Source organism: Nelumbo nucifera, chromosome 2 (assembly GCF_055504915.1).
Source record: "Nelumbo nucifera cultivar China Antique chromosome 2, China Antique-T2T, whole genome shotgun sequence".
NCBI lineage: Eukaryota > Viridiplantae > Streptophyta > Magnoliopsida > Proteales > Nelumbonaceae > Nelumbo > Nelumbo nucifera.
The window spans coordinates 48,938,833-48,966,809 of NC_142650.1; the positions used below are offsets into that span (position 1 = coordinate 48,938,833).

General features: G+C 39.0%; 1 protein-coding gene across 2 annotated transcripts; it reads left to right on the forward strand.

The window, feature by feature from the left end:
• Positions 1–27,697, forward strand: LOC104602454 (Radical SAM superfamily protein). Of its 2 annotated transcripts, XM_010266143.3 has the most exons (11): positions 1–432; positions 517–592; positions 756–853; positions 4,207–4,308; positions 4,449–4,535; positions 4,640–4,756; positions 18,873–18,976; positions 19,181–19,320; positions 19,427–19,563; positions 26,987–27,192; positions 27,302–27,697. In XM_010266143.3, the coding sequence occupies exons 1-10, from the start codon at positions 244–246 to the stop codon at positions 27,158–27,160; spliced, it is 1,224 nt and encodes a 407-aa protein (XP_010264445.1). In that variant the 5' UTR covers positions 1–243; the 3' UTR covers positions 27,161–27,192; positions 27,302–27,697. The 2 variants fall into 2 exon arrangements, with proteins under 2 accessions (XP_010264445.1, XP_010264444.1); XM_010266142.3 differs by having other exon boundaries at positions 26,987–27,697.
• The last annotated feature ends 280 nt before the right edge of the window (positions 27,698–27,977 follow it).

Consider the following 27,977-nt stretch of genomic DNA (forward strand, 5'->3'; position numbering starts at 1 on the left):
ATTGCACGAGTCCCCGCTACTTAATGTGATAGCCTTCGTCGACTGTCGGAAAATAGGAGTCCCGGTCCCTGGATATAGGGTGCCGTTTATAATTATCTTCTTCGTTTTTTTAGGCGCAAATATAATGAGACGCGAGGCTGTGAGAGTTGGAGATATTTCCCGGTAAACGGTAGAAATTGGTTTCGCTCTGAGAGCCTCTGAAAACTAAGAGGGCGGCAGGCAGTAGTAGTGGTCGCCACTTCAATGGCGCTGCTGCATAACGTGTGCTCCGCTCCCCTCGCGCGAGCAGTTCGTTCTCGTTCCATTTCCATCCCTTTGCGTACAGTTTCCCTCCCATCTCCGCCCCGCGTTTCTCAGTCTCAGCTGGATTCTCGCATCCTCCTTGGCATGTCCGAGCAAGAGCTTCAGCAGGTCGCTAGAGACTTTGGCCAGGTAAAACGGAAGGGTAATGTCACCAGTTTATATATATCTCTGTATATTTTGAAACTCATCTTTGAAATTTGAATTATTCATCAGCAAAGCTATCGAGGAAAGCAACTTCATCATCTTCTTTACAAGACTAAGGCCAAAGAAATTCAGGATTTCAGTCACCGTGAGTTGCTTTTTCTTTCTTTCTTTTTGTCCTTCCCTCTTTCCTTTATACTCTTCTGTTTAAGTAAATCAACCCCCCGTAATGTTTGCGTTTTTGTTTCTTCGGATTTCCTTATTATTGGAATATCAGTAATTGTTATTTGTGACCCAATTATGGTTAACAGTGCCTCAGGCCTTTAGGAGTGATCTTCAGGAAGCTGGATGGAGGGTTGGGAGATCGCCCATTCATCGTGCCGTTGCCGCGGCTGATGACACTATTAAGGTGGGATGTTAAGTCTATTTATTTGTTTTTTTTATGCATTATTACTTGCATTTTGTTTTGTCAGTTTCCATTAATATGGTTAACTAACCAATAACAAACTAATTGAGGCAGTTATTATTAGAAGATGTTATCTGTAGCTTGTCCATTATTAAAGAGCTCATGGGTAGTTGGTGGAATATAATTCCGGTGACGTTATCATTAATTTGGCAATTGGTATAGCTATTTTACCAAACCAAGTACGAAGGAGTCTGTTATGCACTTTGGTCTGAATGCTTGAAAGAGGAGCAAACGTAGACTGTGACTACGTTCCATAGTTGTTGGAATATTGGATGTAGAATTATTGGGTTGTAGAGTCAACCATTGAGGCAAAAGTTGCAAGGTTGAGTGTAGGTTTGCTTGGTAAGATGGCTTTCCTAGGGGGTAATGTAGTCTAGGCCCCGAGCTTTAGAAGGAATTTCCAAGATTGGGAATTAGATTGGGTGTCGGGTCTGCTTCATCTGCTAAAGGTTGGCTGTTGATATTAGCCAGGAAGAAGAATGGAGGTGGAGGTGGAGTGGGAATGGATGGTCTTTTCTCTGTGAAGTCTCTAGCATCCAGGATCTGAACTGCAGCTTGTGTGGGCAAGTGATGGAAACTGTTGATCATCTGTGCTTCACTGTTCGGTTTCTTCTCAAATCTGGTGGCACTTCATTAAATCTGCAGGGATTTGTTGTTAGGTCATGCCAAATTCAGTTAAGGAGATCTTGTGGTGCTGGAACCTGAGTAGGAAGGGGAAGTGTGTTTAGAAGTCTATCCCTTCTATCAATCAAAAAAAAAAAAATAATAATAAATAAATAAAAAATCTATCCCTGCTGCCCTGTTGAGGACTGTATGGGCTGAGAGAAATAGGAGACAGATCTGTAAAAAAAAGTAAAGAGGTGGATGAGTTAATTAATTTGGCTATGGGTAAGCTTGTGTCTTGGGTTTCTTTTGTCAGTGAATTCAAGTTTCAGAGTGCCCTTCTGCATCTGAACTCCAAGAGTCTGTGGGAGTTATAAGTTGTTGTCCTTTCCTAGGTGGGGGTTGGTAGTGGGTTTGCTCAGCCAGGTATTATCCTGATTCTTTTCTAATAAAACTTTTGTGTTACCTTTTCTCAAAAAAAAAAAAGAAAAAAAGGGTAGCTCTAATGATTCCATGTGTGCATTCATGCTTGTCTTGTGGTAAAGATCCTATTTCTGTCACTCTATGAAACTATGAATCTCTGAGACCTACTTTCTTGACTGTGGGGCATGTGCCATATACTTTGTACTGTGACTCTTAAGGCTTTCTCGTGCCTCAACCTCAGTGTATGCTTCAAAATGTAGTGTCACATGCAAATTTAAACACTGTTTTAAGTATATGATGATTTATAATCTAATATAGAATTTTATGAATTAATAAAGATAAAGGTTATTATAAGGCTTGTATGATGATGGTAATGAATAAAAATAAAGGTTGGTGTTTCCTTTTTCCATCTTTTTTAATTCTGAATTAAATGTTGTTTTTAGATGCTCCTTTATCTGCATCATCCATATGACTTGTAAAACTAAAAATCTAGTGTATCATATAAATCATGAAGATAGAATGGACAAAAGTGGTCTCTAATAAACTATATTCTCATTGTATAGGAAATTAGGAATGTTATATAATGAATGATATCTAGGACTTTATTGAATATATAAGAATTTACAGCTTATAAGTTACACATAGGTTGCATTTGTTTGCAAATAGTATGAAGGAAAAGAAATAATTTCCTTGGAAATTATATTCAATAGGAAAATGGATCATTTTCCTACTTTTTTGGATGTTTGATTTAACTTGGAAAATAAACCTGAATCGCTGAGACTTGTGGAAAAATAGAAGGAACACTATCCTCCGCTGACTTAATTAGAAATTGGAGTGCTATAGCTGTATCCTCGCTTTCCTCCCCTATGGTACAAGAATGTTGGGTACCACCGCTCAGTTCAGGGTGAAGCTAAACTTTGATGGAAGCTCCTTGTGTAATCCAGGTCAATCAGGAGTTGGGGGTGTGTACAGAAACGAGGAAGGAAAAGTCTTGGCCCTTTACTCGGGCCCAATTGGGGTGGGAAATTCATTAAGGGCAGAAGTAATGGCCTTAAAGGTTTGAAACTGGTGAAACAATGGGGAATGCAGCAATTAGAAGTGGAAGGAGACTCCAATCTGGTAATAGGGTGGATGCAAGCTGGAAACCTGGGAGTGTCGTCTCTTAGACAGCCTCTAAGAGAGATTGTTAGCTTAGCAAGGGAGATTGGGGTGCATTTTAAATGGGTAAGAAGGTCAGCAAATGGAATGGCTGACACTTTAGCTAAGCAAGGAGTTACTAGGGAGGCTTTGTTTTGGGCCTGTTTGTAAGTTTTTGATTTTCTTTTTCCATCCATTTTGTGGGTGGTAAGCCTGTAATCTTTTCAATTCTCTAATGAAAGTTACCATTTCCTATCAAAAAAAAAAAAAAAAAAGAAGGAACACCATTTTTCCTATAACTACTACTCTTTGGAAAGTTTTTGCTTTTCATTGCCATTTCACGTGTACCCAATCAACAGAAAATACCATTTCTGATTTTCAGATTTCACATTTGGGAGGAAAGGAAAGGGTGACAATATGGGACCATCATGAATAGGAGGGGTGTTAAGGGATGAAAATGGATAAATTACATGCAATACTTTCAGGACCAATAGGTGAAGGGAATTCAACAAGGGCAGAGTTAATGGCTGCAGTTTTTGGGGTTCAAAAGGCAATGTAATTGGGGGTGGAGAAACTTGTAATTAAGGGAGACTCAAAAGTTGTAATAATCTGGTTGTTGACAAATAATACTGTGCTATGTATCTATAGGAATGAGATAAAGAGGTTCAAGTGGTAATGAGCCATATAGCATCATTCCTATCTGATGTACTCTTTAATTCTCATTAATACAATTTTCTTGTTATTCATAAAAGTAAAGGCATTTCTGGGAAATCATTTGCTTTCCTTCATTCTATGTGCAACCAAATGGATCCATAGTGAAATGGTGGGGATTCGTGCATATCTTTTTTAAATAATCAAATCAAGGTTAATAAGTCTAGGATTAGTTAGAAAAATTGAAGGTATCCCCCCTCCCCCTTCTGTGTATGTAAAACTATTTCTCAACCCCCACAAATGCACCAATCCACCCATCCAGAATTCCACACCACACATATACACATGCATACACACATACCCCTCTGAAATCCATATTCATTTGAAGGAAATTTGGCAGTCCCCATGTTAGGAGAACTTTTTGGTCTTATGGTCATGAATTTTATTTATTTCTTATTTCTAGCCATCTTTGATATTTGTAGATATTAATAAAACTGGAGGACAATAGATTGGTTGAGACAGTTGGGATACCGGTTGAAGACAATAAAGGTTCTTACCGCCTCACTGCATGTGTCTCATCACAGGTATGAACTACTCAATGAAGAAAATGGCAAATGGTTTTTACAGAGATCAAATTTTCTAGTTTAGGAGCAGTTTCGTTTTATGTTTATGTCATTTTGTTTATTTTTACACTAACTTCTTTATGTTGACTTAAAATATCTAGGTAGGCTGCCCATTACGTTGCTCATTTTGTGCTACTGGCAAGGGAGGATTTTCAAGGAACCTTCAGCGGCATGAAATTGTTGAGCAGGTAATTGGGCTTAAAATCTGTTCTACAATTATTTCCAGAAGCCGTTTCCAGATGAACTGGTTTAGTAATCATGGTATTTTGCATTTCCATTTTTATTTATATAGGTGTTGGCTATAGAGGAGCTCTTCAAGCATAGGGTGACAAATGTTGTGTTTATGGGAATGGGTGAACCAATGTTGAATCTGAAAGCAGTTTTAGAGGCACATCGATGCTTGAATAAGGTCTATCTTTGCTCTTTTATACATCATATGATTGGATGAATCTCTTTCATGGAATATGTAAGATAAAGAGGAATTGCTAAGCCTGCTCTATGGAATAGGAATAAGATATATTCTTATTGTTCATCTTAGACATACACATGTTATGTAGATGTCAAAAAAAAGAAAGAATCCTTGGAAGAATTTGTACAAAAAAACCATGGAACAAAAAATCAAGTTTTTTTATTCCTATTTCATACACCATAGGCATTTTCATAATTTTTTTGGTTATTGGTAATTTTTTTTTTCTTTTTGAAGAGTTTGTTAGTGACTTACTAACAAGGATAATCATTATTTTGATAGATAAATAAGGTAAATTATTTGGAGGGGTTACAATTATTTGTCTGTCTTTCTTAGAGAGTTTTTGGACTTTTGAAGAGTTGTGGTTGTTATCACGTCACTTTTCTTTAAGCCTAGTTTTCAGAAGTCAAAACATGTTTGTTTTGCATGATTTTGGTGTCATTAGATAGGCAATTGGGTCATCTATTGAACAAGACCAACATATTGTAAACCGACATGTTTTGAGAGAGTTATGCCCATTTTCGGTAGGGGCCATTTCTTGGTCTAATGGTAAAATCTCAAGTTGACAAGTTTGAGAAGATGGATTCAAATCTGAAAGCAGTCACTTTGTGAAAAATAGATGTCATGGATTGATCTGTACCCAGTCCACCCTTCCCAAGACCCTAGATAGCTGGTACCAGCATGGGTAATGGCCCTTTTTATGTTCATTTTAGTGGTAGGGTCTCAAGCTGTGATGGGATTTGAGTCTCTACTTTTTGGGTCTATATTGGAGTTCTGTTTTGCCTATTATGGGTTACATACAGGTTTTCCTTTGTTTGAAATTTTGATGAAATTAGAAGTTATTTTGGGTCAGTTTCCTAGTTAGTTTGAAGTCTATTAAGGGAGATCTGAATTCTTATGTTGAGGTAGATGGACTGAATTTTAACAGCTTACCTGAAGAGCAGATGAGGAACATGGAGAGGGAATTTGCAGAGCAGGAGGTATGGGAAGCAATTAAAGAGATGGAAGGTGGTGATAAGGCACCGAGACCTGATGGTTTTACTATCAAAATTTTTTAAAAGGTGTTAAGGTTTTTTGAAAGAAGACCTTATGGCTGTTTTTTTAGAATTCCATGCTTCAGCTACTCTTGAGAGAAGCCTTAATTCCACTTTTATATCTCTAATCCTGAAAAAGCATGGTGCTGAAGAATTAAAGGATTTCAAGCCGATCAGTCTTGTTGGTAGCATTTACAAAATTTTCTCAAAAGTTCTAGCTAAAAGAATGAAACCTGTCATGGGGCTTATTATTTCTGAATTCCAAGGTGCATTTGTTGAGGGGAGACAAGTGGTGAATGGTGTTCTAATTGCAAATGAGCTGATTGATTCCCGGTTTAGAAGTGGTAGAGCAGGACTGCTATGCAAGATGAATCTTGAAAAAGCATACGACCATGTGAACTGGGATTTTTTGGACTGCATTTTAAGGAGAATGAACTTCAGTTCCAGGTGGAGGCAAGGATTGAAATATTGATACGATACTCCGATACGAGGCGTATTGTATTGGTATCGTTAGTGCCAGGCACGGGATACGCTATGACTGGAGATGTATCCTACCAGTTGTGCGTATCGGGCTGATACGGGTGTGTATCGGTCCGGATTGCACTGTATCGGCTGATACATATCGATACAGACAGATATAGAGCGATACACTTAACGTCCGTATCGCATGCGCATACTCTTCTACTGAAAAAGAGAGTTGCAAGGATTCGAATCCGTGTCAAGAGCTAAGGGAAAGCTTAACACCCGCGCCTTTAAGCCACTACGCCATTCCATCTTTTGTGTTTATGACTAAATGAGTACAAATTTTATTTCTTTATTACTCAAATGCAATTCAAATAAATAATACATATTACTGCTAACTCCAACTAAAAATTAAAAAAAGTAATACTTGAAATCATTATTTTATAAAATAATAGAAATAAATAATATATCAAATCCACATTTATATCAAAATATTATTTGAATCTCAAAAAAAAAATAAAAATATAATATTAATATGAGAATAATTATTTTAGTACTTAAAATTTATAAATTTGCACATGAATCTATAAAATCATATATATATATAATATTAATACGAGAATATATATATATATATATATATTTACATTACATAAAATCATATTTATTATTTAGAAAATAAAAACATTGTTTACAAAATATTCAAGAATATAATCTTAAACTGAATCTATAAAATCTACTAATCTACATATATACCAAAAAAAGATTTTTAATTAGAAAATTATAGGAGTAAAAATATAATAATGGAACAATCATTTTAAAAATTAAAAATTATGAATGCATATGGTATGTATCTTAGAAATTTTAATAGATTTGATATACTTTAAGTTGAGATTATACATTTTATAAATTATTAATGGATATTTTAATTTACATAGAGAATTTAATATTTGGTTGACCTCTTTGTTAATGTAAAAAAGTAAAAATAGTAAAATCGAAAATAATTGATATAATAATTAAAATATAATAGGAAAATATGTTTTGCATTTTGGACTCTTGATTAATACATTATCAATAAAATTGTATGATATCTATGCATCATATTATATTAATTGTAATATATTTTTTTCATATACACCATTAAAATATATACTTTGTATGTATTTATACATTATTTATGGTTATTTGACCTTAAATTTAATATTATTAATGTATTATGAAATTTTTATGTGTTTCTCTAGCATATCATATTTTTCGTCCGTATCCATGCGTTTCCAAAGCGTATCCGTATCCAAGTTATCCGATACGATACTCGATTCCGATACTTTAATCCTTGGGTGGAGGAATTGGATGAAAGTGTGCACCACCACTCCATCCTTTTCTGGCTTGGTTAATGGGAGGGCATGTGGTCACTTTAGGAGCTCAAGGGGTTTTAAGGCAGGGAGACCCCTTTATCTCCTTTGCTATTTCTATGTGTGATGGAAGTTTTAGGGAAATTAACTTGGAAGGCAGTGAATGGGGGTTTCTTGGAAGGTTTCAGTGTAGGAGAAAACAGGCTGGAGATTCCTCTACTACAGTTTGCAGACGACTCGATTTTTTTCTGTAATGCTTCCAAGGAGCAAATTGATTACCTAATGGCCATTCTGTGGTGGTTTGAAGTGGTCTCAGGCTTGCATTTGAATGTTCACAAAAGTGAACTGGTGGTAGTGGGGAGGGTTCAAGAGCTGCAGTCTTGGGTTGACTCTTGGGGCTTTACAGTAGGTAAGCTCTCCTTGAAGTATTTGGGAATACCTTTAGGGGCTAAATGCAATTCCAAGTATATCTGGGATCCCATTTTGGAGCGGATTGATAAGAGGCTGGCTGGTTAGAAATCAAGGTATCTATCAAAGGGAGGTAAGCTCACTCTAATCAAGAGTGTCCTTTCTTCCCTTCCTGTTTGTAGGTTTTCAAGACTGCTATCAGTCTTGATCACTAAGAAACTTCAGGTTCGAAGAGAAGAGAAAGTGAAGAAGAAAGAGGAGAAAGAGTAGTGAGAGAGCAGTAGAACACAGGCTTTGAGGAGAAGAACAGAATCTCAATATTCTGCCGCCGCCACTTCAATTAAATATTTATATGTTATGCTAGTTACATGAAAGGACACATCTGCCCTTGGTGTTTACATCATAACACATAACAATATAAAACTGAAAAGTAAATAACAACTAGAATAACAGAATAACAGATTGACCATCAGCTATGACTAAATACATTTTACCCTACGGACAGAGTGGGACCACAGCTGTGGGGCCCACATCAGTGTTCTCTACACTCCCCCTCAAGTTGGGAGTAAATGTTCATCATTCCCAACTTGGATAGATCCGCTTCTAGTTTCTTTCTTGAGATGAGACCCTCTCTCGTACAAAACAGCGATCAACGTCAATGTGCTTGGTTCTGTCATGCTGCACTGGATTATGTACTATATTAATGGCTGCTTGATTATCACAATACAGCATCATGGGCTTCTCATACTCAATACCCAAGTCCTCAAGTAGAGATCTTAGCCATAGGATTTCAGCCACTCCGTTGGCCATGGACCTGTATTCTGCTTCAGCACTAGACCGGGAGACAACACTTTGTTTCTTACTTCTCCAGGAGACAAGATTTCCTCCCACAAGGGCACAATATCCTAAGGTAGACCTTCTGTCATCAACACTCCCAGCCCAATCAGCATCCATATAGACCTCCACCTTCATGTGGTTGTTGTTCTTGAACAGTATACTCCTACCCGGACATCTCTTCAAGTAGGCTAAGATTCTTTCTGCCGCAAGAAGATGTGTGGTTCTAGGAGAATGCATGTACTAGCTGACAACACTAACAACATATGTGATATCTGGCCGAGTGAGGCAGAGATATAGGAGCTTTCCTACCAATCGCTGGAACATAACTTTGTCTTCAAGAAGCTCCCCACTCTCTGCACTAATCCTGTGATTCTGTTCAATTGGTGTATCTGCAGGCTTGACACCTAACTTTCCAGTTTCTGCCAACAGGTCTAGGACATATTTCCTCTGAGAGATAAAGATCCCCTGTTTGGATCTAGCAACCTCAATACCCAAAAAATACCGGAGTACACCAAGGTCTTTCACCTCAAATTCTTGATGGAGTTGTTTAAGGGACTCAATCTCATGGCTATCATTCCCTGTGGCCACAATATCATCAACATATACTGCCAGTAGTGTCAAGGAGGACTCCACCCTCTTGATGAATAGAGTATGATTTGACTGGGCCTGTACATAACCAAACTTCACAAGGGCTAGTCTGAATCTATCGAACCAAGCCCTAGGTGACTATTTCAAACCATACAAAGCCTTGTTGAGCCGACATACCTTCTTACATGCTTCTGCATCATAGAATCCAGGAGGCAAACACATGTAAACCTCTTCCTGCAGATCTCCATTCAGAAAAGTATTTTTCACGTCCATGTGGTATAAAGGCCAAGTGTGACTTGCTGCAAGGGATAATAGGACTCGAATAGTGGTCATCTTGGCTACCGGGGCAAAGGTCTCCAAGTAATCTATGCCATAAGTCTGTGTAAACCCTCTTGCAACTAACCGAGTTTTATACCTCTTAATGGATCCATCTGCATTATGCTTCACCGTAAATACCCATCTGCATCCAACTGGTTTCTTTCCTTTGGGCATATCAACTACCTCCCAGGTGTTATTTTTCAACAGGGCATCCATCTCAACTTGCATTGCATCTTTCCATTCTGGGACGGATAGGGCTTCTTGCACTGTTCTTGGAATAGGGACATTGGAAATGGAACTAAGGTAGGACCTATAGGTAGGAGATAGGCGATCATAGGATAAAAAATGGGAAATACAGTGGGCTGTAGATGTGGTACAATGTCGTTTCCCTTTACGGACTGCAATCGGAAGGTCAAGGTCATCTGTAGGAGGTGAAATGGCAACAATAGAGGAAGTTTCTGTGGGCCCTGGGACTGTAATACCTAGACCTGGAGCTGCAGATGAGATTGGAGCTGGCCTGGACTACTGATGATCGGGGTCAACCTGCCTACACCGCCTGTGATAGACCCTCAACTCCTGATCCCTCTGACCACCCTCACCATTGCAGCTCCCCCTCAACTCCTGATCCCTCTGACCGCCCTCACCATTGTAGCTCTCATCACCCAATGGAATAGGTAAAGGAACTACTACCCCACTCCCACTGTTCTCCCCCTAATAGGGTGTCTCCTCAAAGAAGGTGACATCCATGGAGACAAACTTCCTCCCTGAGATAGGATCATAGCAGCAATAACCCTTTTGAGTTTGTGCATAACCAAGGAAGATGCATTTGGAGGCTTTGGGTTCGAACTTGGAGTGATGGGGTCCGAGAAGCTGAACAAAGCAGGTACAACCGAATGTTTTAAGGGGAATAGAAAACAAGTCCTCACGTGGGTGTAGAAGGGAAAAAGGAGATCTCATATCAAGGACCCTGGAAGGAACCTGATTAATAAGATATACCGTCGTGAGGATAGCATCATCCCAGGAGCGAATAGGAACATTGGAAGTAAACATGAGACTTCTAGCCACTTCCAAGATGTGCCTATTCTTCCTTTCGGCAACTCCATTCTACTGAGGTGTATGAGGGCAAGAGCTCTGGTGGATAACTCCATGATGAAGAAGATAAGATGTCAATGATTTAGCAAAGTATTCCTTTGCGTTATCAGATCTGAGAACTTTGATCTTGGCATCAAATTGGGTTAGGATCATTTGGTGAAAGTTTTGGGTCAGGACAGGTACCTCATCTCGTGAATGCATGAGATAAACAAAAAAAAAAAAAACGGGTATGGTCATCAACAAATAACAAGAAATATCTGTACCCACCCATGGAAGGGATGTGATAAGGCCCCCAAACGTCAGTATGCACAATATCAAAAAAATTATCACTCCTTTTATTACTCAATAAATAAGCTTTCTACAATGCTTAGCAAACTCACAACTCTCACACTGCAACTGAGACAACTCAATGGACTCAAATAAAGCTGGAAACAGACTCTTTAGAGACCGAAAGGACAAATGACCTAATCGGTTATGCTTTGGCATAACCGGACTCACACTCTGAGAAACAAAAGACATCTTCTCTACTGACTCTTCCTGACGGAACCTCTCCCCGAGCAGATAGATCCCATTCGTCTCACGGCCAGTCCCAATCACCTTCTTCGTCTCCAAGTCCTGAAAAACACATCGATCAGGGAAGAAGGTTACTGAGCAGTTCATATACTTGGTAATACTACTGACTGAAAGAAGGTTAGTATCAAGCTTAGGAACATGCAAGACAGATGTCAGGGAGATAGTATCTGATAACTTGATGTCACCCTTCCCAGAAATAGGAACCAGGGAACCATCAGCAATAGATACTTTATCCCTACCAGAAGACAAATGGTAAGTGGTAAACAGAGAAGGCAAGCTAGTCATGTGATCGGATGCACCTAAATCTATTACCCAACAAGGTTCAGTAGTACCTGGAGCTGAGGCATGGTAGGCTGAAGCTCGAGTACCTGAATGTGCGAAGGCAGATGTGGCAGGGGCTGATGGTGACTGCGGTGGCTGAGCTGAATTTCCAACTTCCTTTTCTAACTGTATTAGGGCAGCCCGAACTGCAACTAAGGTCTCTAAAGATGTTCCTTTTGTGCCAGATGAGGATGCTGAATCAGTGTTCACGGCTACATGAGCAGTGCCCTTCTTGCTTCTCAACTTCGCAGGAACCAAGTGAGGATGCAGTTTCCAACATATTTCTTTTGTATGTTTGGGCTTCTTACAATGTTCACATACCACATCCTTCTTGTCTTCCTTCCTCCTGTCCTTCTCTGAATCACCCCCTAATTTGGGTGTGACCGCTACAAAGGCTGGTGTGGGGGGCTGAGGTTGCATCATAACTTTCCTTCTGGTCTCTTCATTGTGTACGAATGAGTATGCCTGAGAGAGAGTCACACTGTCTCTAGTCAAAATCTGTTGCCGCACAATATCATACTCTGAATTTAGGCCTGCCAGAAACTCAAATACCCGGTTTGTCTCAACCTGCTTTCTATATATCTGTGCATCTTTGGGACTCTCCCACTCAAGAGTCTCTAAGTGATCAATCTCACGCCACAGGGACTGCAAGGTAGAGAAATATACTGAAACCGGTCTCTCTCCTTGTTTAAGATTTTTCACTTCACATTTCAATTCATATGCTCTGGCAACATTAAGGGGTTGGGAATAAGTTCCTTTCATAACATCCCATATCTCTTTAGCTGTCTTTTCCCACAAGTAATTCCGACTAATATGAGGCTGCATAGAATTACACAACCATGTCATAACTAAGTAGTTTTCTTGGATCCACTTGGTATATGTCGGGTCTCCCTTGGGAGGTTCTTTCATATCTCCCAAGAGGTACCCTAATTTACCTCTTCCACCAATAGCCATCATGGCTGATTGGGCCCATTCCAAATAGTTTGATCCATCAAACTTTACGGTTGTAATCTGACCACCCATCTCAGAAACACTACCATAACTGATGTTCCCAAGGCTGCCTTCTGCCTGATTTTTAAACTCCATTTTTGTCAAGTCTCAAAACAGCACTTGGACTACCAATCACCATCAAAAAACAGTATAGGCCTGATCTGTATTCACAGTGTATGTGCACAAAACTGGGATAATTCTGATCTGAAACCAACTAGCCAACACAACAGTAGCTGTCCGTAGAGCTCTGACCCCTTAAGAGAGTTCGAAAATCCAAAAAAGACTCTGAAAAACAGCTTAGAAGTAGGTCTGATATGCTTGGCAGAGTTAGGGTTTTAATCAATCCTTAAAGTGAACAATTCAGTTGCACAATCCAATCAGTACCGTATAGATAGACTTGCAGTAGGGTTAATAAGAAACCCTAGAATCTGATCAATGCTAACAATAAACTTGAGGGCAGCTCTAGGTAGATCACAAGGTTCAGTCTAACACTAGGGCTTGCCGCAAGATCACTTTCAAACCCTAGAGCAGAGAGAAACAAAGTTGAGAGTTCGGCCCAACAGTAGGGTTTGCTGTAAAACCCTAGTGAATCGAAGAGAAAAAACCCTAGAATGGTTTGGCCTCCCTCTCCAGATAGGTCCAACCTATCTTCTCTGATAGAACTTCTCTTAGAAAATAAATAACTTACAAGGAAAAAATGTTCGTTGCCTTCTAAGGTTACCTGAACCCTAGTCTTCTCTGATCCTTCCTGACCACCAACACTCTGCAACCCAAACAAGCTTCCAATAGCTGCTAGCACTTCTGGCGATCTCCAAGAATCAGTCTGCGAACTCCTCCTTTTCAGCTTCTAGTCCTAGGAGATTCTCATGTGGTCGGCTGGTATTAGACTCACATGAGAAACCCTAACTTGGCTCTGATACCATGTAGGTTTTCAAGACTGCTATCAGTCTTGATCACTAAGAAACGTCAGGTTCGAAGAGAAGAGAAAGTGAAGAAGAAAGAGGAGAAAGAATAGTGAGAGAGCAGTAGAACACAGGCTTTGATGAGAAGAATAGAATCTCAATATTCTGCCGCCGCTACTTCAATTTAATATTTATATGTTATGCTAGTTACATGAAAGGACACATCTGCCCTTGGTGTTTACATCATAACACATAACAATATAAAACTGAAAAGTAAATAAAACTAGAATAACAGAATAACTGATTGACCATCAGCTATGACTAGATACATTCTACCCTACGGACAGAGTGGGACCACAGCTGTGGGGCGCACATCAGTGTTCTCTACACTGTTTTCTTGCTGTCACTGTATCCAGTTCCAGCTGGAGTTGCAAATAAGATTGAGTGGAAGTTAAGAGAGTTCCTGTAGAAGGGGTGGAAGGACAACAAGAAGATTCATTTAGTAAATTGGGAGAAGGTTTGTAAACAAAAAAAAAAAGATTGGAGGACTGAGAATAAGAAAAATTCGGGAAATGAATTTAGCTTTACCTGGAAAGTGGTCTTGGAGGTATGGTCAACAAGGAAATTTCTTGGGGAAGAGAGTAATTGAAGAAAAATATGGTTCAAGGAATGAAGGTTGGGTTCCTGGAGGTGCCAATCAGTCATATGGTTGCTCGGTTTGGAAGGAATGCTTTTAGCAGGGAAATCAAGTTTGTTGTGGGGAGAGGTAATAGATTCAATTTCTGGATGGATGTTTGGTGTGGAAACAATAGGCTAATGGATGATTTCCTAGAGCTATTTGCAATTGCATCAAACAAGGAAGCTAAAGTGGCAGATTATGTCCAGTTCCAAAATGGGATGATTATCTGGAATCCTACTTTCAGAAGGGCTTTGAATGATTGGGAGATTGAACCATTAGGTAGGTTGAAGGGATGAGAGATCCATCATATGGATAGCCGAACCCTGCAGGTAGGTTGGGCGAAATTTCAAAAATTTTTCTCTCCCATCTGGGAATCACATTCCCTATTTTAGAAAACTGCATTTTCAAGGATCAATTTTGAACCCTAAACCAGACCAGATCTGAAACCAAAAAGGTAGGAGAGGGATATACCTGATACAGAGTAGTAGTAACTCCTAATGAAGGTGTTCACGCCCAAGGAGATCTCCAAAGACTGCTCTCACTGAAGATGACATAGTGTAGGGTGGAGCAGAATCAACAGGGTGGTCCTTCAGCAAGAACCTAATTCTTCACCAAGAATCTGATGGAGGGCGAGTGAGCACGACTTCAGATCAGTTTTTCTCCAAAAACTAATATCAAGAACCTTTCTTGATCGCTCTTACAGGTGAAGATCGAACTGGCTATAGTGGCAACAGTAGGAGAAGGCAAGAGCAGAAGATGGCGCCAGTCCAACTGGTGTTGTCTTCTCTCTTGAATCTGTAATTTGATGGATGAACTGGGGTTCGCCCTTCTCCTCTATTTATAGCCTTAAAGAGAGCTTCTCCTAATCCCATTAGGAGTTTCCTAATCCAAATCTTGTATTTGGATCTGGACTCTCTCTAAGAGATAAGGATAATCCCTTATCTTATCTGCAGATAAAGATCAGCCCTCCTAATCTGATTAGGAGTTTCCTGATCCAAATCTCTATTTGGATCTGGACTCTCTGAGTGGATAGGGACAATCCCTTATCCTATATGCTGGTCTAAATCCCAGAACCGCCCCTCTTTAATTAATCATATTAAACCAGTTCGAATTGGGCTTTAGGCCCATTAAGTCCATGTGCTCACTTATCCTCCAAACTGCTGCCCAGTTGGGTATCCTTGTACGGCGTGGGACCCAAACATTGATCTACACATCAGCCACATGGGTTCAGCCCCAACCTCTGTTACAAGGCCTGGCCGAATTCACTGTAGGAGACAGTGAACCCCTGAGTCCATCACCATGGGCTCTTAATGGGCCCAACATTTATACTAAATGGTCCCTGGGTCAAGCCACCTTATAAAAACCCAAGGACTATGGGCAGATGCAAGATTAGCCCATCAGGTATTACCCTCAATGGTCTTACACTTAACCTCTCAGCCCATAATGATCAAACACTGCCCGACAAGAGAGAACCTCTCCCTTGGTTGCAAGGAACAGTGCTGCATTCTCTACTCACATGGATCCCGATAATTAAAACCTTTTGCAAACATTTTGAAACCATAATATATATGTATATCTCTATATAAATATATTTTGCAAAACAAATTTCAACGGTTGAAATCAACTGCCAGCAGTTTTGGTTTCCATCAGAGAGAGTGCATCCCCGATCGTTCACTTTGTCCGACAAAGGGGCTGATCCTGTCACTATGATCATCCACTCAGATGAATTCTTGGATTGTCCCAACATACCTAGGTTTTGACCCCCTCTAAGGATCTCACTGATTGGCATATCAAAGACAGCCCAATCCGACACCTAGTGCAGTATCATAATCGAGTCTAGGGGTCAGGTGTAACATTCCAGTTTTGCCCATCAATCTCCAAGGTCCAGGGCAATACTGGAATTCTGGTCCGGTTCAGGGTTTCAAGAAAACCCACACTGCATGTACCTCAGGTCTCACCCTGGCAGCTGAGACAAGCTACCCCAACCAACTTGGCAGCACATCAGTGTCAGCCTTAGCAGGATAAATCTCCCCAGATCTATCCAACGGCTGTGAATATTCTAAACTAACACGAGTCTCATATGTGTCCAGTTTAAGGGTATTACACAGAAACATACCACAATAACATGAATCAAATATGTACTTTATTCATTTACATTAAATGTCATAAGGTACATCATTCTGATTGGAGCTAAGGGCATACACTGTCTAACAGCTTCAAAGGTTGTACAACAACCAAATTGATGTAAATGCAACAGACAAAAGGGTCTGGTTAGCAGAGAGCAAAGGTCAATTCTCGGTGAAATCTTTCTATACCAAACTGGTCCAGGAGGAAGAAGATACGTTTTTCCCTGCACATCTAATCTGGTGCAAACACAGCCCATCGAAGATATCTTTTTTCTTCTGGACTGCTTATTTTGTGGTGATTGACTCTAAAAGGTGTGTCTTGTGCAACAATGATGAGGAGTCTGGTGATCACCCATTACTTCACTGTGGCTTCACTCACAAAATCTGGGTGAGGATTCTCAGAATTTTTGCAATCAGAAGTTGCTGCCCAAAATCTTTGGCTACTTTTGTCAACAACTGGAATTTACAAGGCCTAAGAAAGAAAGGGAAATGTTTATGGCATCTGATTCCAGGTGCAGTCCTATGGGTGATCTGGCAAGAAAGAAATTCAAGGATATTTCAAAACAAAAGCTGTAAAGAAGATGGAAGTGTGGAAGAAGATCGTGGGGAAGCTCTGTTCTTGGTCATCGACTAAGTTTAAAGTTGACAGTTCTTTTTGTAGCTCTCTGTTTAATTTTGAAAGTCTGTTTGTATCTGTCAATGGTTTTGTGGTTTGAATCTATTCTCGTATCTCCTTTGTACAGCCTCTGGTTGTACTTTTCTCTTGAATGAATTGATACTTTACTTCTTATCAAAAAAAAAAAAAATCTCTCTTGCTTATTTCATTTTATGATTGAACCATCTCTTGCTGTCTACTCTAAAAGCAGCAGCAGCAGAAGCAAGAGTTAATCTCTTTCTTCTTAATCTGCTATTCATTCTTTGCTGGATAGCCAGCTTTCCACTTGTTTCTCTGTCTCCATTCTTCATCATTAATCACTCAAATTATCTTCCTTCACCCTACTGGGCCTGTCAACAGATCAGAAATTTGTAGGACCCCCTTATATATCCTACATCAGTTAACTTGATTTCTTCTTCCATGGTCTCTTTTCCTTTTCCCACATTTACATCAGCATGTAAAGATTATTTGTATCTTTCTATATGCGTTTGCGGAGGGTGTTTTATGCTGTAGGGCCTTGGATTGGCTTGATAATTGCTAGTAGTGTTAAAGGGAGAATTCAGATTAGCCGAAAACTTTATCTGTGAGGCAGGCTGTGAAACTAATGATAGCCCTCCACACCAGTGATAAAATACATTGGACCCACACTAAGAGATTGAATGATTGTGGGCCCCATGCATTTTTATGATTGATGTGGAGTGTTATTATTGGTCCCACAGCCTGCTGAACAGCTAAGCCGTTCAGCTAATCCTTTCTCTGTTAAAGGTAAGCACCTATAATGTGCATCAAAGAATATGCATGCTTTGAAACTTATCAATTTAATCTGCTCTCTATGTTTTGCCCAGGTGTCCAATAAAATTCTCCTTAATTCTCCTTTTCTTGTGGAAGTTCATTGTACCCCCTCAACCCACCTTCAATGCTGTCTCGCTCAACTTTGATGGCTATTTATTGGGACATAAGTATCATTTAACAACTTTAACAGTTTTTATTCTTGTTTCTTAGGGCCTATAGGTGTTGGAAATACTATTATAGTGAAGATCCATCTTAGTCAGGGACTTGGTTTATGAATGTTATTGGCTCTGAGAACCTAGTGGTGAAAGGTGTCTCCTTGGTTGTGGTTGGTTGGTTGTGATGAACTTCAGTTAATCCATGTAGTATTGACTCAAAATGCAAGTAAAGCTTGCGTTGGTATCTGGGAGAAATAATTGATTTCTGTGAGTGCCTAGAAAGTTAACTCTAGTGCCAACAACATGGTTAAGGGGCCATTTGATAACATCCCAAAGTTTGGTTGGAATGCATACAACCATTGAAAACTACCAAGCAAAAAAAGTCTGGTTGGATTTTAGACTTCTAGATCCTAGAATTCTTTAAATCTAGATTATTGAGATTCTGATGCTTTTTCCAAAATCCACCATCTAGAACCCAAGAATTGGGTTACAGGTTGATTAGAAAGTTGGGCCACATTACAGAGGAAAAAGTAGTAGACTACTGAGAGAATGCACTGCTTAGAATTTCTTGACAGCAGCCTTGAAACTAGTCTTCTTTCTGCTAAATAATTCTGAACATCCAATGTGGAATCTGTTGAACCTATTTTGGATACAGCTTATCTGAAACATGGTTACTTGATTTTCTTTCTTTATTTTAGGCTCTTGTGGCAAGTGTGGTTATGTGTATTTGGATTCTGGATTAATCTCTATTAGCATTTTTTCCTTTTGATTGAAGGATGTGCAAATTGGGCAAAGAATGATTACAATTTCAACTGTGGGGGTTCCAAACACAATTAAAAAATTGGCATCACATAAACTACAGTCTACATTAGCTGTCAGGTATGATGTTTCCGGTAAGAATATTTCAACCAATATTGTGGCATATCCATGTCTTACACACATGCTGGAAACCACTGGTCATGCACTAAGCAGAGATAGTAAACCCAAAGGCAATGTTTTTGCATTATTTTCTTTTCACTAGCTAATATCTTATTCACATTTCTTACTTCATAAGCTTTATTGTTTATTTATTTTGGAAACTAGCTTGCATGCTCCAAACCAGAAACTTCGGGAAACAATTGTGCCAAGTGCAAAATCCTATCCATTGCATGCACTTATGAAGGACTGCAAGGATTACTTCCTAGAAACTGGTCGCAGAGTATCATTTGAATATACACTTTTAGGTACATTAAATCTCTGACTGGGAAAGGTTATCTTCTTTTTTTATATGAGGTCATCAACATCAATATGATTTAATAAACATACATTTACTAATGTTATCATTGGCAGCTGGAGTTAATGATGGGGTAGAGAATGCTGTTGAACTAGCAGAACTACTCCATGCATGGGGACGTGGTTATCATGTGAACCTGATACCATTCAATCCAATAGAAGGCTCAGAGTACCGGCGTCCATACAAGAAAGCGGTATATTCATTCTCTTTACCATGAAAATTTGTGTTCTTGCATTTTGTTGCTCCCAAATCTTGTGGCCCCTGATCCTATTTTTTTTTTGTTGTTGTTGTTAGCCTAGTAGATCTTTTAGATTGATCTTGATCTCTTTAATAATGAGCAGTATGATGTAAGATGCCAGCAGTGTTACTAGGACAATTTGAAACTAAATGATCTAGCATTTCTGATGCTTGGACATTGTGCCTTGGCACAATGATTGTAGCATTCCACTGATGTGCCAAGTTAAATCAGCAAAAAAGCTGGGCACTTGGAATTCATAAACAAGATATCATGAAAAAGTACACATTATATGAGAAGTCCACACCTGAAAACTTGTTTAACCATGCATGTACCAAGGTAACACCAAATGACAGTGCAGAACCTATTCCATGTCTCGTGTTGCTTAATGCAAGATTGATTGTGTAATTAAATATTGCTGCACGGCAATATTTGTGAAGATAACTGGAGTAAGTATTCTTACAGTCAACCAAATAAAAGGAAGCAGCCATTATGGATGGACCAAATTAACTCAGACCTCTCCAATTGACCTACTTTATGGTTTTCTTTCCTTTTTTTCTTTAACTTTTTTGTTTTGTTTTTTTTTTTTATGGGAGGGTAACATGCAGGTATGTCCTTTAATACAATTATTGTCATCATCATTGCTTTTTGTTGTTGTTGTCAGCATTGGTTGTTATTACTATTAGGTGTTTTTGTATTCTGAGGTGCTTTAATTTATTTTCTTTATGACAGAATTCTATGAACATTTCCTTGATGATAGTTGTTCCTATAATGGTAATCCTAGTCTTAGTCAAACTTAAAAAATTTTATCATTTTTGAAGTCCTAAAGATTTTACATTTTTCGTGTCAACTTGACCTGTAACCAGTGTTGGGACACACAGCCAAGTCAGACACTGCATGGATTCTTGAAGGCATTTTTACATAGCATTTTTTACTTTTTTATCCCCTATCTTGTTTGACATAAATGAACTTCTAATCTAGAAGATGAATCCATTTTTTTATTCAAAGGTCACTTTGTTTGCAGTGCAAATTTCAATTGCACTGGTCTAAATGTGTGGGATTACAAATAGGTTGAATGTAAATTCTGGTTTTCTTTTGCTTCAGATTTGACTTTATCTTATTTGTTTGTGACTGTGAGAAGTAAAATGTAGTGGTTCACACTGTATATGGAGTAGGGATGCAAATGGATCAGATCAGATTCGAATCAGGGTATATCTGAATCCGATCCGATGCTGTTAATTGTAGATCAGACCCGACCTGAAGATCCGATTGGATCTGATAAATATGAATCTGAATTTGAATCCAATTGGGAAGTCAGATATTCGGATATGATCCAATCCCATTTGTTTTCTTTAAAAAATATTAAATTATTAAAAGAAAAAAATAAAATATACCAAGTTAATGAAAGAAAAACAAAAATACAAGTATTTTTTAATTATTTTCATCATATATATACATGATTTTTATAAAAAAATAAATAATATAACAAATTTAAAAAATACAATATAAATAATATATTTGTAAATAGATAAATAACATATATATGTATTATTTTTTTTATCAATAACTGAAATTCATTAGATTAAAAGAATTTAGTTACAGCACTCCAAAGAGAGATAAACAGGCTTAACTCTCTCCAGGAAGATACAAAGAAGAAAAAGTTACAGAACAGCCAAAAACATTTGATCCCTTCCCACCCCCTGCTTTGCCAAAGCATCAGCAAATGCATTTGCTGTTCTCTTGATCCACTGAAACTTGATTTCCAATCCTCTAGTTAGCCAATTAATGTTCCTCCTCTCATTAGCATATTTCCAAAATTCACTACCTTCTTGTAACCAACTAAAGACCAGCTTTGAGTCCCCTTCAATGAGACAATGACTAACTTTTGTATATTCAGTTCCTTAGACTTCCTTATACCCTCCAGTATTGCATAGACCTCAGCTTTGAGAGTCTCCAAACCCAATGGGACCTGAATACAAAGTGAGCACCTTCCCATCCTCATCTCTAAAACCCCTCCTACACCTGATGAACCTGGATTTCCCTCACTACTTCCTTAAAAATTTAGCTTTAGAAGTCCACTTCTTGGTGGTGACCACACGGACAAACTAAAGAGCGGGTAGGAGTAGAATTTGCCACCTCCAGCCAGCTATTCAGCAACATATCCGTAGAAATATCAACAAGCAGGTCCAAGGATTTCAGCCAATGTACCACCCTCACTGTTACTACTTCAATAAGGCATTCTTTACTTCTTTCAACTTCAGAGAAAATTCTGGTGTTCCTTTCCTCCCAAAGAGTCCAGCAAACAACAGCCCTTATACATCTCCATATTATCCTTCCCCTTTTGTTTGGCCAACCAAAGAATGAGGGGCTAAACAAACTTTGAATGTTTGGCGGTGGGGTCCACCTGCAACCAAAAGAGGAAAAAAACCATTCCCAAAGATCAGTAGCAAAGGGGCAAGGAACTAATAAGTGGTAGGAGCTTTCACCATTAGCCTTGCAAAGAATGCACCAATTCGGAGACAAGCACCAAAAAGGCCTTTTCTTTGGAGTATGTGACAAGTATTACATCTTCCGAGGAAGGATTCTCAATAAAAGGTTCCAATCCTCGGAGGAATCGGCTCACCCCAAACATCCTTAACTAGAAAGTTTTGTGCAAATGGACTGGATGAAGGCAGTAGGGACTTGAAAAAAGAGGCATAAGAGAAGGTTTCAGAGGGAGTAAGGGTCCATTGTCTCTTATCCCTCTCAAAAGGATCCAACACCACCTGGTCTAAGATTTGAAATAGACTCGTGACATTTTCAACCTCTACATCCCTTAAGCCTCTTCTAAGCCCCAGATCCCAATCAAACCCAAAAATAGACCGAGAAGGAACTAGAAAATTGGACACAACCTTGTCCTTAAACCGGGAGAGTGAAAACAAGGAAGGGAATTGGTCTTTCAAAGTTATCTCATGCACCCAAATGTGCTCCCAAAACTTTACCTGATTCAGAGGTCATACCTGATGTGCTGCAAAAAGGAAGGAAGAATGGCATGTATAGATTTCTAAGGAGAGGCACCAACAAACCTTGCCAAAGTCCCAGTGTCCTAGTCATATTTATATAAATAAATATATAGCAGATCAGTTAGGGGGTGATCCGAATTCGACCAAATAGGATCAAATCTCGGATTGGATCGGATCATGATTCGATCCATTTGCACCCCTAGTATGGAGTGAGGGTAGGAGGAGAGCTATTTGTTTGGGAGGGAGGTAGGAAACGCTATGATGTGGTCCCCACTTTATATGAGAAATAATTGAGGAGGGAGGAAGGTGGTGCAAATTTTGCATCAGTTTATGTGATGTAAAATTTACACTGCAAGTGAGTGCAAACTAGACAAAAAAGTACAAATTTTGTATCAGGTAAGAGTGCAAGTACAACACATGGCTACAAACAAACAACAATAAAGGCAACATTTTGTAAAGGTATATTATGTTAGAATTCAAAAAATGTGAATTATTTTAATAGTATGTTCTTTTCCATAAATGCATCCACGAGTCCAAGTTCTCATCTTGCTGAGTCGGACTTTTAGACACACGGATTCCAATTCCCATGCCCTTGTCCATGCAACGCTGCTTGTAACATGCCTAGGTATGGATTATCTATTCTCATTATTATATTTCAATTATTTGTAGACTTTGGTTATATTCCTAAGGATCATTTGCCCCCTATTTTTTTGTTTTGTTTTGTTTTGTTTTGTTTTTATCAGCAAGAAATTTAGAATTTATTATATGATGAAACTGATTAATACAAGAAAAAGGTCTGGCCACCCATAAGAATCAATTCCAATCCCCAACAAAGTTACAGAGGTTACGATAATGCTCCAAAAAACTGCCTATATACCTCTTGTTTTGCTAGAGTATCAGCCATCCCATTTGCTGTCCTTGCCCAATTGAAAGTAATGTTTAGCTCTTTTGTGATGCTCTCCTAAACTCATGCCTAAAAGTCCATGGCATAAGCTGTTTATTTCTGGTCCAAGAAATGATCAGCTTTGAGTTACCCTCTACTTCCAAGTATATCATAATTAACTATTTGTTTTTCAATGCCAAGTATATCATAATTAACTACTAAACAACTCCCTCTGACATAATGGGTATCCTTTTTCTGTCTTTGGCGGAAAGGGGAGGATAGGAATTTGTTTTTGGGATTCAGAATTGTCAAGTATCTTTTACATTTCTGAGGTTTCATTGAGAAACCCATTGTCTCTTCTTTTAAGTTTCCCATTTCAAAAAACCTTAGTTCTCTACCTGTTTCTGATTAGCATCCATTGCTTGGCACATGGTCCCATACCTGTTCTCTAGTTTTGTTCTATGGAAGTTTCTCTTTAGCATGCGAAAGAATGAGAGAACATGGTTCCAATTCCCATGTATCCTCATCTCGCCTAATTGCCTTGAGTTATGGCGACTAGGTGCCCATCTAGGCAACTAGTGCCCGCCTAGGTGACAAAAATGATAAAGCTGGGGTCTTATTATAATATCACTTATATTGATGCATCTTATTAATATGTCTGTAAAATACATTCTATTATATACCATATATCATTTATACTTTGTTTTAATGTTTTATCATTGAAATTTAAAAGATCAAAAGTTTTTGAGGAGAGAAAAAGAAAGAAAGAAAGAAGTAATATAAGTCTCTCTCTTTTCAATTAAATAAAACTGCAACTACATCCTTTTTTTTCTATTTTACTTTCTACCTTGAATTTTTATCATATAAAACTAATAACCTTCATTAGTTACTAATTGCTATGAAATTGCTCTGTTAAATACTTATTATCAGTGTTTTAAAAGGCGTGGGAGGCGTACCTCTAGGCGAGGTGCTCTCAAAACACCCTGAGGCATATGCTAGAGGCACCAAAACCTCTGAGGCGTACACCTCGGTTCGCTTTGCTTGCCTCCACTTGGACAAGACCCCCCCCCCCTTTCAACTAGTGATATGCACCTTTATTCTTCTTAATATAAAAGATTTTTATTAAAAATAAAGAAAAAATGAGATCCCCCCTCCTCTTAAGGAGGCTTACGCCTCTTACGTTTTGAACTACGCCTCATGCCTCTAGGTAGTGGAACGCCTCACATCACGCCTCTGCATTATTAAACATTGCTTATTATAGTAGTATTATTTTTGAAAATAATGAAGATCATATATGTAAAAGATTTTTTTTATCTTTTAGATATGATTATTTGTCACTTTTTTAGAGGAAATTTAATATTTTCAATAAAGAGAATTGATCATTTTTCAATTAATATAAGCTGGATTCGAAGTTTGAAGTTTTGAGAAAAGGCTTGCCTTTTGGAAGAAAAATCATCTATGGGGGGATGTATAATATTGATTAGGTCAATCCTAACTAATTTACCTGTTTATTTCCTATCAGTTTTCAAGATCCCCACACAGGTTTCTAATAAGCTGGAGAAATTGATGAGGGACTTCCTATGGGAGCTAGGGGAGGAAAAGAAGGACCACAGGGTAGGTTGGGAAGTGGTGACTAGAAGCAAGTGGCAATGAGGGCTGGGGATTGGGAATATTAAGAAAAGGAATATGGCATTATTGGGGAAGTGGTTATGGAGATTTCCATTAGAAATGGATAAACTGTGGGCAAAGATAGTGGTTAGCATTCATGGGCTAGAGAATAATGGCTAGGATCCGGGAATCTTGGCAAGGGCCACAAGCACTTCTCCTTGGAAAGCAATCCATAATCTCCTAGTTTTCTCTCAATGGACCAGGTATGAATTGAATTCAGGTAACCTTATTAAATTCTGGGAACAGACTTGGGTAGGGGATTCTCCTTTGTCAAGCAAATTTCCATTATTGTATGCTCTCTAACCTTAAGAATGAGCCTATTTCTTCCTTTCTAGTCCCTTCTGATGCTTCCTCTGGTTTTGGGTGGAATTTGAATTTGAGAAGGGCTGTTAGGGACATCGACTTAGAAGATACTATGTCCCTCCTGGCAATCTTTGAAAATGTGTTTCTGAACCCCCAAAAGGAAGACTGCAGAATATGGAACCCCCCCATGGTCTCTTTCTCTTGTGCTTCATTCTTTCAGTCCCTTTCTCAGCATCCTACTTCCCTTGGGATGCCTTTCCCTGTTAAAGAAATTGGGTGCAAGCCTATTCCACCTTGGGTTGGGAGTTTTTGCTGGGAAACCTTTCTGGAAAGAATAAACACTTGTGATCTTCTTCAAAGAAAAGGCCCAAGACTTGTCTTTCCCCGCACAGGTGTGTTCTTTGCAAAGCTGATGGAGAGACTGGGTACCACTTATTAGTGTCTTGTCATTATGCAACAACTATTTGGGCTTGGGCTTTGTCTATCTTTGGGTGTAGTTGGATCCCCCCTTCGAATGTGCAAAGTTTATTTTCCCCCTCTTTTTTCAGTTGGCCTTCAAAGAGGGGTAGGATCATGTGGAGGAGTATCAGGGCTGCTGTATGTTGGCCTTTGTGGGAAGAAAGAAACTCCAGAATCTTCTCGGAAAAGAAGGGGGAAGCTGAGAACTTAGTGGAGATGATCCACTTAAGGGTAGTGCACTGGCCGAAGTCCATGGATTTGTTTTCAAACTTTTCTGTGGATATTTTATTGAGAAATTGGAAAGAAATAGCAAATTCAGTCCAGGTCAAGAGGGTCACTAGTCCTTGGATCCCCCTTCTGCTGGGTATATAAAGTTAAAACTTTGATGGCAGCAGCATTGGGAATCCAGGACAATCAGGAATTGGAGGGGTTTTAAGAAATGAGGAAGGAAATACTGTAACCCTTTTCTCTGGTCCAATTGGAGAGGGTGATTCTCTCAGGGTTGAGATATCAGCAGCCCTAGAAGGGATCCAAAGAGCAAGAGAACTGGATATTAGGAGACTGATTCTTGAAGGGGATTCGGAGATAGTAGCAAGTCGGTTAAAGGAAGACAAGCCTGGTTTGTGGAAATACAACGAGAGGAAAAAATTTAAATGGCTGGCAAAGGATATTGAAGTTAAGTACAGCTGGGTTAAAAGAACTGCAAATGCCTTTGCTGACGGGCTAGTTAAGCAAGGGGTGTATAGGGCTTCATTGTTTTGGGCTTCTTTCTACTTCTGTTTTTACTTGTGGGGGAGTTAAGACAGCTTACCTCCCTCTGTTTGATTGTAATACCTCCTAATTAATTCCAATGAAATTCTGTTACTGATAAAAAAAAAACCAATTAATATGCATGCTGGTATATAAAATTAGGGAAGTAGCCAAAAGTTCTTTATAGTATAAAATTCTTATCACCTAGGTGACTAGGTGCCCGGTGTCGCCCAGAATCCCCTAGACACCTTGACAACTATGGTTCATCAACAATTAAGAACTACACTGATAGACCGTTGTTTCTGGTTCTTTACAGATGTTAGCATTTGCAACTGCCTTAGAGTCTCGTAAAATAACTGTAAGCATCCGGCAGACACGTGGGCTTGATGCAAATGCAGCTTGTGGACAGCTCAGAAATGAGTTCCAGAGGAATCCTCTGCTTGCATTATCCGGTAATTCAGAAACCCAATTGGTTGCCCCTATTGGCTGATGCCACAAGGATCCCAGATCATTTCAAACTTGGTATGCTAGCCATGTCTGGTATCTTATTTTCCCTGCTAATGTGTATAATAAGAATCAAGAGAAAATGGGATTTGCTGATGGCCCTTCTGCTGTTCATAATGATCTCAAGCATGGAAGGAGGTTGCAATTTACATCTAGAGTCTCAAGTAACTTGAAGAAATGATGAGAATGGGGCTGACGTGAATTATTGAGCAGTTGGTCTCGGAGGTGAAGGCCTGACTGGACCAAGAAAATACCCTACCTGGTGGATTGAGTTGGCATCTTCCTTTTCCAAGAATTCCACTCACGACGTGGGTGTGTATAAGCAACACAACAAAAAGCTTGAAAGCTGATTTATTCTCTTTGCTTGGCTCTTGTTAAATTTCGCCTAATGCGCGTGTCAATACTTTAAACCATAAAAAATTCTGATACCGGAAGAGCTTTGGCCAATCAAAGCAATCCATGAATTTGATAAATACCACCTAATTGGTCACCTTTTTTAATAATATCAGTTGATTGGCTGCAAGTTTTTCTGTATTATGTCTTTCCAGTATCAGTCCAAACCCCTCCAAAAACAGGTACACTTGCAGAAGATCTAGAGACGTGTTTTTTTTGTAAAACAGGAGCCCAGATCTCCTACAAGCAAAAACTGTGCACAGAGAGGCATCCATTCACACATTGGGAACATCTCTCGTGCATTTTTGTTAAATTCATGGGGAGATGTTCGCAATGTATGGCAGGATTTCCATATTGTCACAGCTTAGAGTTTTTGCACAGCCTCTAAAGCTTTATCCAATTAAGGGATG

Bases quoted from the DNA above. Each gene is read 5' to 3' on its own strand.
- LOC104602454 (XM_010266142.3), top strand. From the start codon at position 244: ATGGCGCTGCTGCATAACGTGTGCTCCGCTCCCCTCGCGCGAGCAGTT. The intron at 4,309-4,448 runs GTATGAACTACT...TAAAATATCTAG, and splicing joins CTGCATGTGTCTCATCACAG to GTAGGCTGCCCATTACGTTG. The intron at 4,536-4,639 runs GTAATTGGGCTT...TTATTTATATAG, and splicing joins GGCATGAAATTGTTGAGCAG to GTGTTGGCTATAGAGGAGCT.